Here is an 18,900-nt window from a genome sequence, read left to right on the forward strand (position 1 = left end):
AAGCCCCTCATCGGGCTCTGTTCTGACGGCTCAGAGCCTGGAGCCTCTTTCAGATTCTGTGTCTCCCTCTCTCTCTGCCCCACCTCTGCTCACACTCTGTGTCTCAAAAATGAATAAACGTTAAAAAAATTTTTAAAGCCCTTATTTTTAAAAAATGTGGATGATAAAGTTGAACACAATCTCAGAAAAATAGAGCAAAAAGAGAGGAAAATAAATAGGAGAGAAGGGAGCAGAGATCAAAGAAATTCAACATCTGAAAAGTGGACATTCTAGGAAGAAAGGAAAGAGGAAGAGAATTGAAGGAAGAGAATAATCAAAAAATAATTCAAGACAATTTCTCAGAACTCTGGACATAGTTTTCCAAACTAAAAGGCTACTGAAATGCCCAGTATCAAAAGACAAAAACAGTCTTATGTCAACACACATCATCATACATTTTCAGAATGCTGAGGATAAGGAACTTGCATACATTTCCTTTACAATCCAGCCATGCATACCACCCCCTCCAGGGTCACCTCTCCCCAGCACAATCCAGCCCAGCCCCCTTCCCACCCATCTCCCCCCAAATAGAAGTCAGACCACGTCCCTCCTCTGTTTCAAACCTTCTGTGCTCTCAGAAAAAATAAAAATATAAAGAAAACAGGGGAATTGGACTTTAAGACCACTTCTAAAGTCGGATGACTCTCATGAGCATTAACATTTTTGAATGAATGGATAAAGGATTCTGCTCTACAGACAGCTACCAAAATGGAACTTTTCTTCTTCCTACCTCTCTCCTCGAGGCTTGTGTTCTTTTCCCTTTCAGTTTGACTTCAGTCATCAATGCACTCTTTTAATGCGGATTGTTGGTCATGCCAGGATTGTATGAATGGCTCCTGAATGAGATCTTTAATGGAAGAAGTCATAACAAAATTTCAAAAGAGCAGTTGAGAAGTAGGTGAAGCTTCCAAGATTCTCTCAACTCTCCATGGGGCTATGGTGAGGAAAAGAAGGCAACGTGGAACATGGAACCATTCTATTCGATTAGGTTAGGTGTTCCACATTTGCACTGGCCATCAGACTATCATGAGTCTAGGAAGTAAGAACTTACATAGTCCTATACAGAAGTTGATAAGGTGAATACAAAAAGTGCCCAATATATGTCTAACCAAACTGACTAGATGACATGGATCTCCGGATTATTCACACTGATAAGCTTACACTTTCAGGTTCGGTTCATTCAGTAAATACTTATTGAACCCCTACTTTTCTCTGGGCCCTTTTTGTCAATAAAAGGGCAGAGTAAGCCCATGCCCTCTTGTAGCTTATGTTCTCATGGGAGCGTCTGATAATAAACGAGGCAAGGTAGGGTAGGGATGCGTAGTGACAGGGTGAAGGTTGTGAGAAAGAAATTGCTTTGGATAGGGTGGTCAGAGACACATTTTGGGGAGATACATTTCACCGGAGACCTGAATTGTGACAGAATCCAGCCATACGAAGACCAGGGAAGACCAGGCAGGAAAAATAACAAAAGTAAAGATAAGTGGAAGTGGTGTGTTTAAAAAATAAAGAATGAGGGGCACCTGGGTGGCCCAGTCCGTTAAGCATCTGACTTCGGCTCAGGTCATGATCTCGCAGTTCATGAGTTTGAGTCCCACATCATGGTCTGTGCTGACAGCTCAGAGCCTGGAGCCCGCTTCCGATTCTGTGTCTCCCTCTCCTTTTACCCCTCCCCCATTCACACTCCGTTTCTCTCTCTCTCTCAAAAATAAATAAACATTTAAAAAAAGAGAAAAATAAAAAAGAATAGGGACTGATGGGAACGTAACAAAAAATGAGGAAGACAATTCAAGATAAGATTGGAGAGGTAAGCAAGGGCCATAATATGTAAGGGCTGGGTAGGCCATGGTCAAGAGTATGGATTTCTCTTCACATATGGAGAAATATTTTTCTAGAAAATTCATAAGACTGACTATACTATTGTATTCACTCACCATCAACTGCCAAGAAACAAGCAAATGAAGTTTTTTTCAACTGTTGTTTTCACATTTTATTTCAACCATATGGTTGCTGAGCACTAAGGAAATTTTCTTTTTTAAAAAATTTTTGAAATTTTTAAAATTTTGTTTATTTACACATTTATTTTTTAATTTAGATCCAAGTTAGTTAGCAGATAGTGCAAAAATGATTTTAGGAGTAGAACCCAGTGATTCATCCCCTATGTATAACACCCCGTGCTCATCTCAACAAGTGCCCTCCTTAATGCCCCTGACCCGTTTAGCCCATCCCCCCTTCCACAACCCCTCCAGAAACCCTCAGTTTGTTCTCTGTATTTAAGAGTCTCTTATGCTTTGTCCCCCTGCCTGTTTTTATATTATTTTTGCTTCCCTTCCCTTATGTTTTGTCTCTTAAACTCCTCATATGAGTGAAGTCATGACATTTGTCTTTCTCTGACTAAAGAAATTTTCTTTTTCTTCTTTCTTTTTGAAATGAGGCTACAGTTCCATCACGTTCATGGCAAAAGAAAAGAGAATCCTTGATGAAGGAATCAAGGGAATTCAGTGTCAGATCCAAAGATCTTATCCTCTTTCTTGTGCTGATCCACTTGAGGTGGAACCTGAAAGCGTACGATCGCTCAACGCACGGGCCACCACACGGAGCAGGCAGGACGGGCGCTGCAGGCTTGAGGCGAAATGGTCTCTATTCAAGCCAGCTTGTGTTGCAACTCCTGCGTTATTTCAAGACGCTTTTAAACTGTTCGTGTTCTTCCCTCCCATTTTGGTATATACACATACAGACATATATATATATACACATACACACACACACACACACACACACACACATATATATATATATATATATATATATATATATATATGCAGGTGTTCCCTTCTATCTTTTGCTCTTTATTAATCTTACCTCTGATGCCACTCCCTAATCAAGGTGCGCATTATCCATCGATACAAGTGCAGGCTTCTTCTAAAGGTGCTTGGTTAGGGGTTTGCCAGCCGACGTAAAATGAACCATTTACATCAATTCAAGGGATACCTAAAGCCGAAAGTCATGGAGGAGCATTTGCTAGTTAGGGCAAGAGTCACGGTGCAACTATTTCACGCAAAGGCTTTAAGGAACCCACTTTCCAGTGTCGCTCTTGCTGTAACGCACAATTGCCCCAAGTAATACAGGAAATCAAAAATTGCCAAAAGGAATAAAGCCAAAACCTAGTGCACCGGCTACCCAGACGGAATGCTCTGTGGTACTGCCCGCCTACATTTAGCCTGGCTGCTTACTGAAATACTCCACTAAAATGCAGTTCTTAAACACATAGAAAGATAGTGTTTTTTTCTATTACAAAACATTTAAGTCCATAACATTGAGGTGTCTTAAAAATGGTGACGTCTTTTTTTTTTATTCAAAATACCAAAATACTGCATATATATTCTGAGTCAAGTGAGTTTCTGGTCTTGTGAACAATTATATCACAATGTGTTGTCTCCTCAAGTCAGTGTGTAGACAGATTGTGTGCTAAAATCTTGTCTTCATCTCACAGTTGCTCTTCCTTTCCCACACTGTATCAATCAATAATCCTTGCTTGTTATTGCTTGTCCTACCTCAAAATCTCTAATCAAATCCCTCCACCTCCACCGCCTTGATTCGAGCTCTTATCTCCCATACAAACTATTCCAAGAGCCTCCAGCCAAAAACTCCTAGTGATTGTCCTGAGCAGGCTCAAATATCACCTCCCCTGTGAAGATTCCCCAGCTCTCCATCCATGATGAAACAACTCCACTTGCTTTGCCCCGGTAACCTTTGGTACACACCGCTCCTACAACACAGATTTCTCCCTCCTGCAGTGCTGTCAAAAATATGCAAGCCATGTGTGCAAATTTAAGTGTGCTAGTAGCCTCATTAAAAAGGTAAAAAGAAATTGATGCATTTTAATAATCCATTTTATTTAACCTGGTATATCCAAAATATTATCACTTCCACATGTAATCAATATAAAGCATACAATATTCTATAATTTTTCATTTTAATTCTTCAAAATCCAATGTGTGTCTTACATTTATAGCATTTAAGAAAATTGTTTTTAACGTTTATTTATTTTTGAGACACAGAGAGACAGAGCATGAACGGGGGGAGGGTCAGAGAGAGAGGGAGACACAGACTCTGAAACAGGCTCCAGGCTCTGAGCTGTCAGCACAGAGCCCGATGCGGGGCTCAAACTCACAGACCGCAAGATCATGACCTGAGCTGAAGTCGGATGCTTAACCAACTGAGCCACCCAGGAGCCCCTATAGCATTTTTAAATTAGGTACTAAGTTGTCATAAAAAATAATTGATCTGTATTTACCTGTCATAAAATTTACAGATGAAAAAGTACAGTCATACACCCACGTTGTTCCAAACCTACTTGAAAGTTTTACAGTAACTGCATCAAATGGCAACTTTTTCAAAAAAAAGAGTTGTGGGGCTCCTGGGTGGCTCAGACGGTTAAGTGTCCAATTCTTGATTTCAGCTCAGGTCAAAATCTTGCAGTCATGAGATCGAGACCCCATCAGGCTCCTTGCTGAGCATGGAGTCTGCTTAAGATTCTTTGTCTCTCTCTCTCTCTCTCTCTCTCTCAACCCCCCCCCCCCCCCGCTTACATACTCTCTCTCTCAAATTAAAAACAAAACAAAAAAAGACTTGTGCCCTTTCTTCCTTTGTCATTGGCCTACAGTATATCGCTTTCAAGTGTACAAAATAAGGATTGGATATTTGTATACATCGTGAAATGGTTACCACTGTAAGTCTAATTACCTACCATTTGTCCCCTTACAAAGTTAATACAATGTTATTGACTACATGCCCCAAGGTGTACATTACATCTACTTTTTAATTTAAAGTAAAATTAACATTTAAAAATCAGTCCCTCAGTCACACTAGCTATGTTTCAAATGCCCTATAGCCCAACGTGCAGCTCTTGGCTATTATATTGGACAGTGTAACTCTGCTATAATTAGTGTGTGGGTCTGTCTTCCCCACTAAATCAGACCGTGTCCAATTTACTATATCGTCCCCAGCGCCTAGCTTAAGGTTTGGCATGTAAATGGTGTTTTATGAAAGCTTGTTGACTAGATAAAGAGAAGTGGGAGTCACTTGACTCTATCCCAGCATTAAATCAAGAACATTCTCTATGAGGAATGTAAGAGGCACCCACAAGCACAAGCCTCATGAAAACTCATTAAGCCTTCGTACATTTGATTTGTCACTGATCCCTTTAATAGTAAAAATTACTTTGACATGCTATTCCCCCTTTTCGTGCCCTCACTGTTCTTTTCTCCTTCCTACGCATTTATGCGTATTCCTCACAATTAGCAGTTCATAATATGTTTCCACATTCTCCAGTTACCTTCTCTGTCTAGGTCTTGCCTTCTGAAATTATATGTTAAGCTTCTGGAGATAGATAGACATCATTCCTTGTACTTTGTAACCATCATCACACACACGGCTTATCGGCAATAATAAAGTACAAGAAATAAACATATGACACATAATCAATTCTCAGATGCCTTCTTTCTTGGCAAAGCCTTTCCCGATCGATCCTAGAAGCCCAGCCTCTCGGCACTCACATTCACACGACTGTCTCTGCATGGCCGGGACCAGGGACCTCCCGACCCCACCGGTTCCTCTCTATGTGCTACAGTGTGTTTTGATGCTTCACCCCCAAGGAGGTGGGATGTGGTATCCAATCTTGGAATAGCCGGTATATTACTTAGTAGCTGTGCTCTCATCAAAATGGACCCTTCTGTTCTGTGCACCGTGGGCACCCTGGCAGGACAGCTGAAGCTGAAATGGGACGGCCAGGGTGTCCCGGGGCACTCTGCACAGGTGGTGCCCTGGCAGGGCGGCTGGAGCTGAGGCAGGTGTGGGCCAGGAGGTCCCTGAGCTCTCTGAACAGAGGGTACCCTGGCGGGTCAGGCTGGAACTAAAGCGGGTTGCCGGAGGGGAGGGGGCTGAGGGGATGGGCAAAACAGGCAAAGGAGACCGGGAGATACGGGCTTCTGGTGACAGCAACAAAAGGCGCAGCATAGGGAATACAGTCAAGGCAGACGGTGTAGCAGCATCGCATGGCGACAAATGGTAGCTACACTTGTGGTGAGCGTGGCATCATGTACAAACTTGTCCAATCACTATGTTGTACACCTGAAACTAATGTAACGTTGTGCATCAACTATACTCAAATAAAAAAATTTTTAGTTAAAAAAAAAAAAAGAAGCCCTCTGTAGGCGTCACTTCCTGCCCCCATCTGCCACCTCCATCTCCCCCTACCTGCCATGGGATTCAGCAACACCATGACAGAAGAGAACCCTGTAAGTGCAGAGATCTCTTTGGTCTTCTTAGTTACATCTCCCTACAGACAAAAACCCTGATTGATCAACGCACAAGTAAATTTCCACAAAGGGAGTTCTGGTAGGTCTACCTTTTATTCCGATGCGGCTTGCATAACAACACAGTAAACATTAACACAAAGGTGTCTTGGTGAAATCAGGCGTGGGGTTCCTCTAAACCTGTGTTGGTGATCTGCCTCTGTTGCTTGGATAGCTCCGTGATCGCCTCTCTCTCGGCAGGCGTGAACTTGGGGGTTAGCGTCACAGCATCATAATCAAATTCTTCATCAAGTGAGAAGGGCTGAACTTCATCTCCAAGTACCTGTAAAAGGTAACAAAGGAGAAAAATCCTACAATCACTGTAAACAAAGAAAAAGTTGAAAACATAAACTCCCTATTAATATTTAATTCCACTTTTTTTCAGACTTCAGCACTCTCTGCTGATTAAGATGTTTTTAAGTAAAGGAATACATTCAATTATTCAATTTGACCTAATTTAAGTCTCTTGATATGCCCCATTTGTACCATCCTGAATCTGAATGAATATCATTAACTAATTCCACCCACGGCAAGAATCAGAAAGTCTCTCTTGCACACATTCATTACATTTTTACCACTTGTAGTGTTAGGGCTAGAGGCATATGGAAAAACTAAGAGTTACATTAGAGAAGATACACCTTAAGATTTTGATCAACCTTAAATACACCTTCACCATTTACTAAAAAAAAAAACAAAAACAAAAAAACCTTGTATCAGTAAAGTAATTTTCAAGTTTATTTATTTTGGAGAAAGAGACAGCATGAACAGGGGAGGGGCAGAGAGAGAGTGACAGAGGAAGAATCCCAAGCAGCCTCCGCACTGTCAGTGCAGAGCCTGATATGGGGCTCCAACTCACAAAACTATGAGATCATGACCCAAGCCAAAATGGCTAGCCAGACGCTTAATCAACTGAGCCACCCAGGCAACCCTCAAAAAAACTATTTTCAAAGATAAAAATACTCTACACTCAATAAACTTACTTCTTCAGAAACTACCTATAATTCTTGGGCCAATAACAGTGGGATTAGTGTCACCTTTAAAAGTCCAGGATCCCTTTTTCCTACCAAGAATTTTTAAAAATTGTTTTAATGTTTATTTATTTTTGAGAGAGAGAAAGAGAGAGAGAGAGAGGGAGGGAGGCACAGAATGCAAAGCAGACTCCAGGCTCTGAGCTGTCGGCACAGAGCCCGATGTGGGGCTCGAATTCACAAATCGGGAGATCATGACCTGAGCCAAAGTCAGACCCTTAACCGACTGAGCCACCCAGGCGCCCCAATTTCCTACTAAGAATTTTTAAAGTTTTGCAGAATTTATCTACAAGTCAGAGTAGCTGCAAAGCGATGTAATAATTTTGCACCTATTTATTCATAATCTGTGAGTTTTAAAGACTTCCTAGAGGAAGGTAGATAAAGAAGCATATTTTCCAATAAACAAAAAGAGAATACCTTAAATCACATTGTATCACCCCTTAAAGAGACTCTCCAAAAGCAAATGGTGTGTGATACAATGAAATTATCTAGCACCTCTGTGTTGTAATATGTATGGTGATACTAAAATAATTGAAAACCATGGTTTATGGAAGAATGAAAAAAAATGCCCTGAAGCTATAATCAGCTTTAAATATTCTTGCATTCAAAATTATCTCATTGAGTGGATTTTGCAATGTTCTTGAAAATAGAGCACATAGCTGAGAAGCTATGTGCTGTTATTAAAGGTGAAATAAAAAGCATGAAAAGTGGCCATCCCCCATCTATTTGTCAAGCTGCGTCTCGGGGTTAGGGGTGCAGTGCTCACAGCAATCACATAGCTATCTACCATCCTTTCTCAGTAAAACCAGAAAGAGAACAAATTTCAGAGGCTTGTTCACTTCCTCCTCATTTCAAAGTGTCTGCGTGCTCTCCTGACAAAAGTAATGATGGGAGCTGCTGCTGAGTGAGTTCCCACCACGTGCCAGCCCCAGTACCAGGAACGGTGTGGGCATTAGCAGGAATAAGGAATCTTCTGAAGCTCTGAAAGATTAAGCCACTTGCCCAAGGCTACACAATTAGTAAGGGAGAGAAGCAAGATTTGAATCCAGGGCAATCTGCTTTCGCTAAATCTTTACCTTTTCAACAAAAATACCAGCAAGAATTAACCTTGAGCTTTTCACTAAGCCAAGTCATACATAGCTCTTTGGAAGAAAAGAATTTTTCTAAATAAGCTAAGCAATTCTCAGAGCTTATCATCAAAAACACATTCAAGGCTCCATGTAACACCGTGACTGCCTTTAAGAGAGTGGCTGTACACAGGAAACCCGTGAGTCTGCGGCGTAAGTGGATCTGTCCATTTTGGTCAGTTTCTAAGGTTAAGTTAAAGTGACAGAGTGATAATATTGTTAAGAACATCTCAAATGAGGAAACGTATAAACAAACAATGCTACAATATGTTCACTTCCTGAACATCAGCATCCCTGTCATTTCTACTTCTACTCAGCAGTGAGCACTGGGGCTGGCAGGCCTGCCACATTGCGTCCTGAGCTGATTCCAAAAGATCCTGGGAGAGGACGAGGAGGAACCCCATCTCTACCATGTATCCAGTCTGACGGGATTCTTGCTGCCCTTTCATGCCCGGTTAAAGTCCTGGCACCTACTTGTCCACCAAGTTTCAGGCTGCAAGTACCCATATGGGCCCACACCTCTGGGAATTTGAAACCTCCACCCCCACTCTGGTCTCTAAAACGTACCTAGACCTTACTGGCCACTCTCACTAGATTAGAGGTTGCTTTGTCTTCACCCACCTCCCCTTGAGGCTGGAATGCGGTTTCAAAGAAGACAAATCCCTTTGCTGTGCTAAAATCCCAGTGATGCCGGACCACACTCCTCACATTCCCCCTACATAACATATAAACAACTCTCATGTTCCCACCCCACTCCCCTTGAGTTGCTCACTCCATAAACATTTATTGAATGTGTAATATGTATTAGATATGGGGAACACAGGATGAAAACAGCAAAACCTGTGTCCACAAAGTTTCCTAACTTCAGGGAGAAGACAGAAGTAAATGGATGATTTCAACATCATGTGCCATGCTCTCCAACAGAGCAATGCAAAAAAAGTTAGAGAAGCACAGAGGGGAAGTGCTGAAGCTTACCTTACCCTCAGCTGAGTATTGCCACTCTCTGAAAAATCCTACTTGCCTCCCTACTCATCACCCCACTCATGACCCACCTTGTATTAGCAACCCAGACAGAGTAAGGTTCACATGGTGGACATCTAGACTCTCTGATAAGGGCTCACTCCCATAGCCAACTTAGCTCTACATATGGTCTAACCCATCACCTCCCCATTCCCTAAGGTCCCAACATATCTTACAGCCGTAATATCCAACATTACAGTACGAGAGATGTAGAAGTTTATCCTTAAGTGGGAAAATCTTATTTTCCTTTAAGGTGTTTTTTTTTTTTTTTTAATACACAAATTTTTTTCTGTCATGGAGCATGATTCTTTTCATCAATCATTTGGTACTAGCCAAAACAAGAACAAAGAATAAAGTTTTCAGCTAGTCAATAAATTTGATGCCAAGTCAAGAATTATTCATTCATAATATGCTTAAAGCTATAAAAGCATACTTAAAAATATAAATTTCTTCACCTGGAAGCTGAATTATTAATGGTAGCTGTTGTTAGATTAATACCCTAGGCAATCAGTTAAATGCTGAAATATAAAAGCAAGAAACCAAGAATATCAATAATTGTTTTAAAAAAGAATGGAATAATTTCATATTTCCAATGCCAAAATGTGATGATACTCCAGACATTTTAAACCATTTGGGGATATCACTGTAATGTGGCCAGTATATCCCTGATTCAAAAACGTCAGAGGATGAGCCTCCCGTAGTCATTCAGATATTTTCCATTCTTTCCACAAACACTATGTTCCTATTAAATTCTAGGCTTTGTGCTCGGTGCTGAAGATACAAAGATGAAGACTTGTACGAAAGCACAGAGAAAGGAGATAGACATATGAACAAGTTAGTACAGTAAAATACAGTAAGTACAAATCACATAGTTAGGGAGTATTGGGAACAGAGAAGGGATACCTAACACAGCGCAGACTGGAAGGCAACGGGAAAGAATCAGAGACGGCTTCCTGGCAGAGGTGATATCTAAACAGAATCTTAAAGCGTCATATCAGTTAACAAGGTTGAGGGAAGAAGAACTTTGCAGATAAGGAGAGTTCTAGGGAACAGGCCAAGGAAATAAGATACAAAGTCTCACATGTGAGGCTCTGCAAGTAGTTAAGTGTTAATGTTAAGGTAGAGAGAAGCGAGAGACAAAGGTGGTGCCAGATCATGATGGTCGAATATGCTGTTTATCCTAGAGATGATGAAGTCACTGAAGGATTTTTTGGAAGCAAAGTAGATACTTGGTCATCTATGCATTTCAGATAAATTCCTTCATGCATTCAAATTTTAACTGAGCACCTATAATGAGACAGTGCTGGACAGATAGGTCTGCACAAAACAGAAAGATGCCCGGCCCTCTTGGGAGGTTATATCTAGATAGGTTACTTTGAAGATTACAAAGGGTAGATCTGGAGTCAAGGAGGCCAGTTAGGAGCCTGCTGAAGCAGTCCAGGCAAGAGATAATGAGAACAGGAAGCTGAGAGCCGAGATGTGAAAATATCAGAAAGTAAAACTGGCAGCACTCGATGACTGATCTGGATGCGGAAAGGGAAGGAGGGGATGAAGGCAAGGAGGCAAGCAGGTAAAGAAAGGTAAGCTGTTTCTAACGTGCTGATTTGAAGGCACCTAAAGGAATCCAGATAGAGATAACAACAGGCAACTGAAAACAGAAACCTGAAGCTCAGAAAAAGGTCTGAGGATACACATTTGGAGACACAAGCATAGAAGGTAGTAACCTAGAGATAAATGGATTCACGTATGTAGGTGGGAAGAGGTTTGGCACAGAACCCTGAGCAACACCAACTCATCGGGGATGGATGCAGGGAAACCCCCAACGGAGGCAGGGAAAGAACAAACAGAAATGCACAGAGCATCTGCGGAGAACCAGAAGGACCACAAGGGCCCGGCACAGTGGAGTGAGAAGCCCAGTAGAGAGGTCGATTAAAATAAAGCTGGGAAGTGTCCATTGGGATCTGGCAGTCAGAGAGTAATTGGGACCTTTATTCTGAATACACTCCAGCACGTGCTGGAGCAAGGACACTCTGTGGTAGACTGAATGAGGCATGACGGGAAAGGAAGCAGCTAGGCTAATAGTTTCTCAAGTCTAGATGAGAACAGGAGAACAGACCGTAGCCAAAGAGGGCCTGAGGTAAAGAGAAGGCTGCTCTTCTTTTCCTTTGTTTCATTTCATTCCATTAAGGATGCGAGAGACTTGAACACGTTTACATGGTGAGGAGAATGGACCAATAGAGAAGAAAAGAGAGAAGGGCCTTACCATGTTACCACACCAGAAAAAAAACACTCTCGGTAGGTAGTGAGGTTTTTTGTTTATTTATTTGTTCATTCAACATTTATTGCGTGTCTACTGTATGCATAGCCCTGAACTCGGCACTAGTTTCTACCTTTTTGCTTTTTAATGAAAAGTAAGCTTACGAAGACACACATCAGTGAATTCAAAGTTCTCCAGGACGAGGGTCACATACGTAATTCAAAGCAGATGTATACTGCAATTCAGAAGACATCACTGTGATCTTCTAAATGGCAGCTTTTAAAATACAGTAGGGGGGGCGCCTGGGTGGCTCAGTCGGTTAAGCGTCCGACTTTGGCTCAGGTCACGATCTCACGGTCTGTGAGTTCGAGCCCCCATCGGGCTCTGTGCTGACAGCTCGGAGCCTGGAGCCTGCTTTGGGGTTCTGTGTCTCCCTCTCTCTCTGCCCCTCCCCTGTTCATACTGTCTCTGTCTGTCTCAAAAACAAATAAACATTAAAAAAATTTTTTTTCTAATACAGTAAAAGTTGCAATTCTATTTATGTATTTCAGCTCTTGGCTACTGTGGCACACACTGGGAATTCTCTTCCTTCAGGTTAGGTTCATTTCAGGGTTCTAAGCTATAAGACTCCACGGTTTTTGGATTACAAACTGAAATTCTTTTTTTTTTTTTTTTTAAATTTTTTTTTTTCAACGTTTATTTATTTTTGGGACAGAGAGAGACAGAGCATGAACGGGGGAGGGGCAGAGAGAGAGGGAGACACAGAATCGGAAACAGGCTCCAGGCTCTGAGCCATCAGCCCAGAGCCCGACGCGGGGCTCGAACTCACGGAGTGCGAGATCGTGACCTGGCTGAAGTCGGACGCTTAACCGACTGCGCCACCCAGGCGCCCCCTGAAATTCTGATTTATTTCAAAGAGAATAATTTGTGCAATGGAAAACCAAATCCCCTGCTACTAAAAAGAAAACAACTGTGAATTAAGTTATTAACTTGTTATTTTTGCCTAAGGAGCTGAGAGAAATATGTGGATTTGAGGGGTCTCATTTCAAATCTAATTGAAATCTTTTTTGTAGCCTCTCAGGGAATAGAATTTGCACACTGTTAGAAAACAGCTAGTTTCCTTACGATTGCTCATGTGACTTATTCTAAGAGAGACCCTGTTACAGGAGGAATCATTTTCATTCAGATTACCACACAGGCAAATTAAAGAAAACAGGACTAATGCTCAAATCAATAAGAGCAGCATTTAGCTGTAGGCTATCTTACAAAGTAATATAGTAAATAAACCGTCTTTATAGGTGAAAAAATTTAGAGTCTCATTATGCACTAGAAAAACAGGAGATCTCCCGTTGAAATACTACAAAAGTTTCTTCTATGAGGAACAACACACAATTTTTCATCTTCCTAATGTGGATTTTTTTTTCATCTATAAAGCTGTCCAAAATTCATCAAAACAGAATAACTAAGGCAAGAAGGTATTCACAAATAGAATATAGAAGGTTCTTGGAAAATGTTTGACTCGAAGGGGGAGATGCGTATGTGTAAAACCTGGTAATTTGTGGCCTCTTCTTAGGCAATTAAGAGGAAGTCAAGACATCCAGGCTACACTTTTGTCTTTTGAGACTGAAGTTACAGAAAGCAGCTATCATCTCGGGCCCACAGTAGTCCCTTGGTAGGTCCTTACAAGACATATTTGCTAGAAAATGATTCTTATGATCTTTTCTGGAAGTAGGTGCCTTAAAATAAGATTAAGACTGTTAAACCAAGGTACAGTTGATACAGCATTATGATTCTAGACAGTTCTGAAAAGTTTCTCTAACAAATAGTGGTTAGAAATAAAAATCCCAACCAAGATATTCCAGATATTTGAAAAACAGCAAAAGTTCTTCATCTATGTTTCAGAAGTTTGCCAACACAGAAATTGTTCAGAGCATTTTGATTCCAACATTTAAAAAATGTTCACATTTTCTGGGAAGAAATCTATATTCCTTTTAAAGATACAATCATGTACAAGGTTTTAACTTGCATTTTTACTGGCTATTTGATAGATTCTAGGAATCATTCCGTTTCTGTAACCTATCAACTGAAACAATTTTATAACAATTCCTCTATGGCACTAGGTGCCATGACCACTGGCTGGTCCAGTCATTTGTATGGTCACAACTGAAGTCAAGAGTGTGAACAAGTCTTTAAAAGAAACTGATTCCTGCCAGAAATAACATTGCAATTTTATTTCTTATTACTCAGAGAAAGCAATCTGTAATCCAAAAAGCACATTGAAAAGTGGCTGTCCCTACCAGTTTATCTGGTACCAATTTGGGGATTTAATATAAGCCTGCAAGCATCCTAGACATACTTTTGTGCTGTCAGTAAACTAAAGTTCCATGAGAAAGAGGCAATTTAAAATTGAAATGTGTGGACTACCTTTGACTGAACAACTGCTTCCATAACAGAATATCTTCAGGTGACAAGACTAGTAGTAACTGAATGATCAAATAATCAATCCCTAGGGGTTTTATTAGGAAGCAATAATAAAGAGCCCTTCACAGCTTCTTGTACCTGATACTCTTTGATGCTGGAGTAAACAGGGTGATAAAGGTCCTTACCCAACATCACCGGCAGCCTTGGTTAGTGCATGTTTGTAAAGTATATACAGAAGAGTTGCAAAGGATGACAAAAGACGACTTTCTAGATGTACAAGTGGGAGAGACATGTGGCAGGGACGTCATTCTCCCTGATTGTGAAGGACATGACTGGATGACCCTTCCCAACACCCCCTGTGCTCGATAGGAACATGTAACTAACGGTGACCAGGGGAATATGACAATGTCCTAAGGCATAGTGGGGATCCAGAGAGAAGGAAACTGGGCCCCTGATGGCCCCAGGGAACAGTGCCAAATGCTCACTTTAAAAGTTTTCCATAGGCTGTTGTATGAGAGACAAAGTTCTATCTCTTTTCAGCCACTTCATTATTGTTGGGATTCTCTGCGACAACAGCTTGGCCTTCCCTTAATGACCAGCAGATGTTTACAGGACCTTGGAAACAAGAATAAAAAGACAATGGCCAGTCCAGAACAAAAAAGAGAGAATCTATTGCATAAGCACCTCCCCCAGGTAACACTGTCCTATAGCACGACACACATCATGATATAAAAATAGTTTCCACATAAAAACATAATAGCTCTCAGTAATTTTTAAATTTTTTCTAATGTTTATTTATTTGTAAGAGAGAGACAGAATGCAAACAGGGGAAGGACAGAGAGGGAGACATAGAATCCAAAGCAGGATCCAGGCTCTGAGCTGTCAGCACAGAGCCCAATGCAGGACTCAAACCCATGAGCCTCTAGATCACCACCTGAGCTGAAGTCAGAGGATCAACCTACTGAGCCACCCAGGCACTCTGCTCCCCCATGTTTAAAAAGAAATACACCTATTAGAAATAGATGGCACTCAGAGTGATGCAATTAAGCAACTTGAATTTAAAATTTTTCCAAATCTAAGAAAAATTAAAAGGCACACAGATATAGCAGCATTTCTCTGAAAGGACGAGTTACAAACTCAAGGCAATTTCAAAACTGATTGAACTCCCCGTGGGGTACCTCTTCCATTTCTTTGTGTGCCCCTCTCCCAGTGGGCACCAGCTCGACCTCAGGGGTGAAGGGCTGGGCCACGGAAGGAATGTAAGGTGGAACAGGTGTGTGGACGTCCTCCTCCACTTCTCCTGGAAGCAGCAGCAGATCTGTGAGATACAAAATATTTCACCACGTTCACAATTGACCTAAATTACCTAGAAGCCTACAATAGCCAAAAGAATGAAGCAGAAATGCTCAAGTAAAGTCATTCATTTCACAATGCTTGTGCTCATTTGGGGACTGACCCAAGGGATTCTCTTTTCCATTAAACAGAAGTCATTGGTGCATTTATTTTTATCTTATTGTCCCAAAGTTACATTCCATCCAAAAGGTCTGGGAGAAGTATCGTTTACAGGGTGACTTGCTCATGCCTCTCACCCCCAACCCAGACTCTACCTCTACAGTAAAGTAAGGCAAGAAGATGCCTACCTTTGCCTCATTTCCCTGTATTTTCCTAAGGGATGGAGAGACAGGAAATGGGAGGGCTGATTTCATCCCATAACACTCTGGCAATATTTCAGACTCTGTGTGTATTAAAAAAAACAATGATGCCAGAAGGAAAGAGTTTTGACTTTCAGCAGAAAAATGAAACACTCTGTCATAGACAGGATTCATGGTCTGATTTTCGATATTGCAAACAACAACTTGTTTCCAGCTTGTTCAGCACCATGACAAGAATTCAATAACCAATCTGGGTTTTTTGATCTATACGTTGTAAGTGGGTATGTTGCCTTATTTTTGCATGTGTGACAGAACATGGATGCATCATGGTCAGATCTTCCACAATTTTCTCTAAAGAGGACACACACACACAAAAAAAGGGAAGCACACCAGGCCTCCTGGTCAGCGTAAGCTTTCATAGGACCAGAAGGGCTGCTGGAGCTAGCCAATAACTTGCAGCTGGCTCAGGATGACGCTGCCTGCTACTCCATGATGATCCTAATGAAGACACTAATTAAGTTCTCAGTGGAAGTGATTAATTAACAACAGGCATGCCGTGGCTGTTGCCAATGGCAGCTGCCAATAGGGAGACAATCAAGCAGGTATTAATATTCAAAAACCGAAACTTATTTGAAATACATCTCTCACCACTGCAGATATCACCTTCACAAAACGTGTAACTACAAAGTTCTTAGGACTCCAGCAACAGAACACAGCCTAGAAACTGAACACGTGTGGGTAGGGGTATGGTGAAGAAGGTACCTTTGCTGTGATGAATTACGGGAACCTTAAAATAGGACCTAATTAATTAGCAGAAATAAAAACAACAGTAATAGCCAACACTTATATGAAGTGACATTTCGTATGCATTAATTCAGCTAATCTTCCCAACAGTGCTATTACTTCCTGTTTTCCAGGCAATGGGCTTCAAGCATTGAGAGTAACCTCATTCAAGGTGCCACAGCTAGAAAGTGTCAGAGCTGGACAGTCTGGCAGCACAGCCCAGACTCTTAGCCCGCTATGTCACATGATGAACTGCTTCTAAGCAAGCATTTTCATTACATAAATTATTTAAGTCTATCAGATGATACGTCCAAACTCAGAGCCAAGAAATGTCACTACTATAGCACATTAGCATGGTTACATTGAAACATTTTATACCCGGAGAAGAAGCATTTTTAAACTCAATCAGGTTGACGGAAAGATTGGCTTTCTAATATATCCATTTATGAGCTCAAAGCCAGCTGCCCGCATTGATCTCCCTGGTGGAACTGCCTACGATGGATACAAGGCTGGTCGGGGCCTGCCAACAACAAAGGCAAGCAGAGGAGGGTTCAGGCCTCTTAATGTGAAAACCAGTAACCACCAGACCCACTGGCTGCCAGCGCAAACATCAGTTCAAATGTGAATCAAAATCAATTCTGTTTTCGGAGCTATTTAAAATCTGATTGACAATATTATGCGCCAAGGAAGACAACTCTCTAATTCCTATGCTGAAACTCTTTGCCTTCCTAATATGTTCACAGAGAAAGTAGGATTTCAACAAAAATGGTTTCTTTCATAAAGATTCTACTGCCATGGAAACAATTCTCTCAAAACAATAAGGTTCGGTTTCCTCCGAAAATGCACAAATGCATATTCACTGATGCCTAACACAGCACCTTACACATAGCAAATTCTCAACAAATACTTGAGATAGGAAATGAATTCCCTGCATCTCGACTTTTAAACTGAACAGAAAATATCAAGAGTCTGTCTACCAATAGGACACTGTGGATGATGTAAACTGTATATAATCCTTCCCCACAAAAAATAAATTTTATTAGAGGGGTAAGATTTTCATACATAAAATCAATCCGAGAATAATTAAGGACAAAATTGAACAGCTTTAACCCTAAAGAGGACAGATTTATAGAAGAATGAAACTAATACATACAGAAATAGTCTGGTAAGGCATATTTTAAGAAGGCTATCTTATCTTCAGCCATTTTAAAATCATAGGTAAGTTACATTCTCTTGGGGGGAAAATGATTGTATTCATTGATGGGAGGAAATGGAATTTCTGAAGTTCTCACTCTCTAAAACTGAAATGCTTCGTGAAACTTAATCCGATCTTATTAATGGTTGTTTCTGAAACAACCAAAGGCCTTGTTTTCATCTTCACTAAATACCACCATCTTGGCTCATGTGCATTGTAGAATCAAGGCATCTCTCAAAAGCAAATCTCGATGTCATAGGGCAAGACGGGTTGAAAACATTCCAATATCTTCTTTCTCAACTAAATGATAAGAATTTCAACATGTACAAACTGTGTGTTGATGCCATGTGTCCTTCCATATTAAGCCAATAATCACAATTCAAAAACTATAATCACATAGTCTAGTACAACATTAAAAAGTAAGCAATCTAGGGACACCTAACTGGCTCAGTTAAGCATCTGACTCTTGATTTCAGCTCAGGTCATGATCTCACAGTTCATGGGTTCAAGCCCCACGTTAGGCTCTACGCTGACAAAATTCTCTCCGTCTCTCTCTGCCCCTGCCCCACTCATGCTCGCTCTCTATCTCTCTCTCAAAATAAATAAGTAAACTTAAAATTTTTTTTAAAAATTAAGCAATTTACCTGACATCTGATCATTTAGATAATTTTCAATCTGCCTGGCATATATATATTTTTTAAGTTTATTTATTTGTTTTTGGAGAGAGAGTTGGACGCTTAACTGACTGAGCCACCCAGGCGCCCCTGCCTGGCATATTAATAAGAATTAACCAATTTGTTCCTTTGTTGCCATGTAGAAATGGCCAAAATTTTCTGAAAATTTGGGCAACCCCCAGATCAAAGAGAATATAGATAAGAACTGCTTTCAGCACATAGTTTTCGGCTATGATAGTCCATCTCACTGGTTCTTGTTCTTAAACATTTTTGAAGACCCCAAAGAGCTGTTTTGTTTATGTGGGTTAGATCTTATCAACATTCACCATATTAGAAATTAAAACTGAC

General features: G+C 40.9%; 2 protein-coding genes across 6 annotated transcripts in view; both read right to left on the minus strand.

Annotated features, from left to right (window-relative positions):
• Positions 1-18,900, minus strand: part of RAG1 (recombination activating 1) — a 1,204,476-nt gene that overhangs the window by 1,109,492 nt on the left and 76,084 nt on the right. The gene's annotated exons all lie outside the window — the stretch shown is intronic.
• Positions 6,434-18,900, minus strand: part of IFTAP (intraflagellar transport associated protein) — a 66,697-nt gene continuing 54,230 nt past the window's right edge. For 3 of the 4 annotated variants that reach the window (XM_025929039.2, XM_086677660.1, XM_086677661.1), the window contains exons 6-7: positions 15,427-15,566; positions 6,434-6,678 (exon numbers count right to left, since the gene is read on the minus strand). In XM_025929039.2, the coding sequence (XP_025784824.1) occupies positions 6,514-6,678; positions 15,427-15,566 (305 nt within the window). In that variant the 3' untranslated portion in view covers positions 6,434-6,513. Of the gene's footprint in view, positions 6,679-15,426; positions 15,567-15,888; positions 15,984-18,900 lie in introns of all 4 variants that reach the window. The other variant, XM_086677662.1, reaches the window with a different exon arrangement.

This window comes from Puma concolor, chromosome D1 (genome assembly GCF_028749965.1).
Source record: "Puma concolor isolate L17-30 chromosome D1, mPumCon1.1.hap2, whole genome shotgun sequence".
In the NCBI taxonomy this organism is placed as follows: Eukaryota; Metazoa; Chordata; class Mammalia; order Carnivora; family Felidae; genus Puma; species Puma concolor.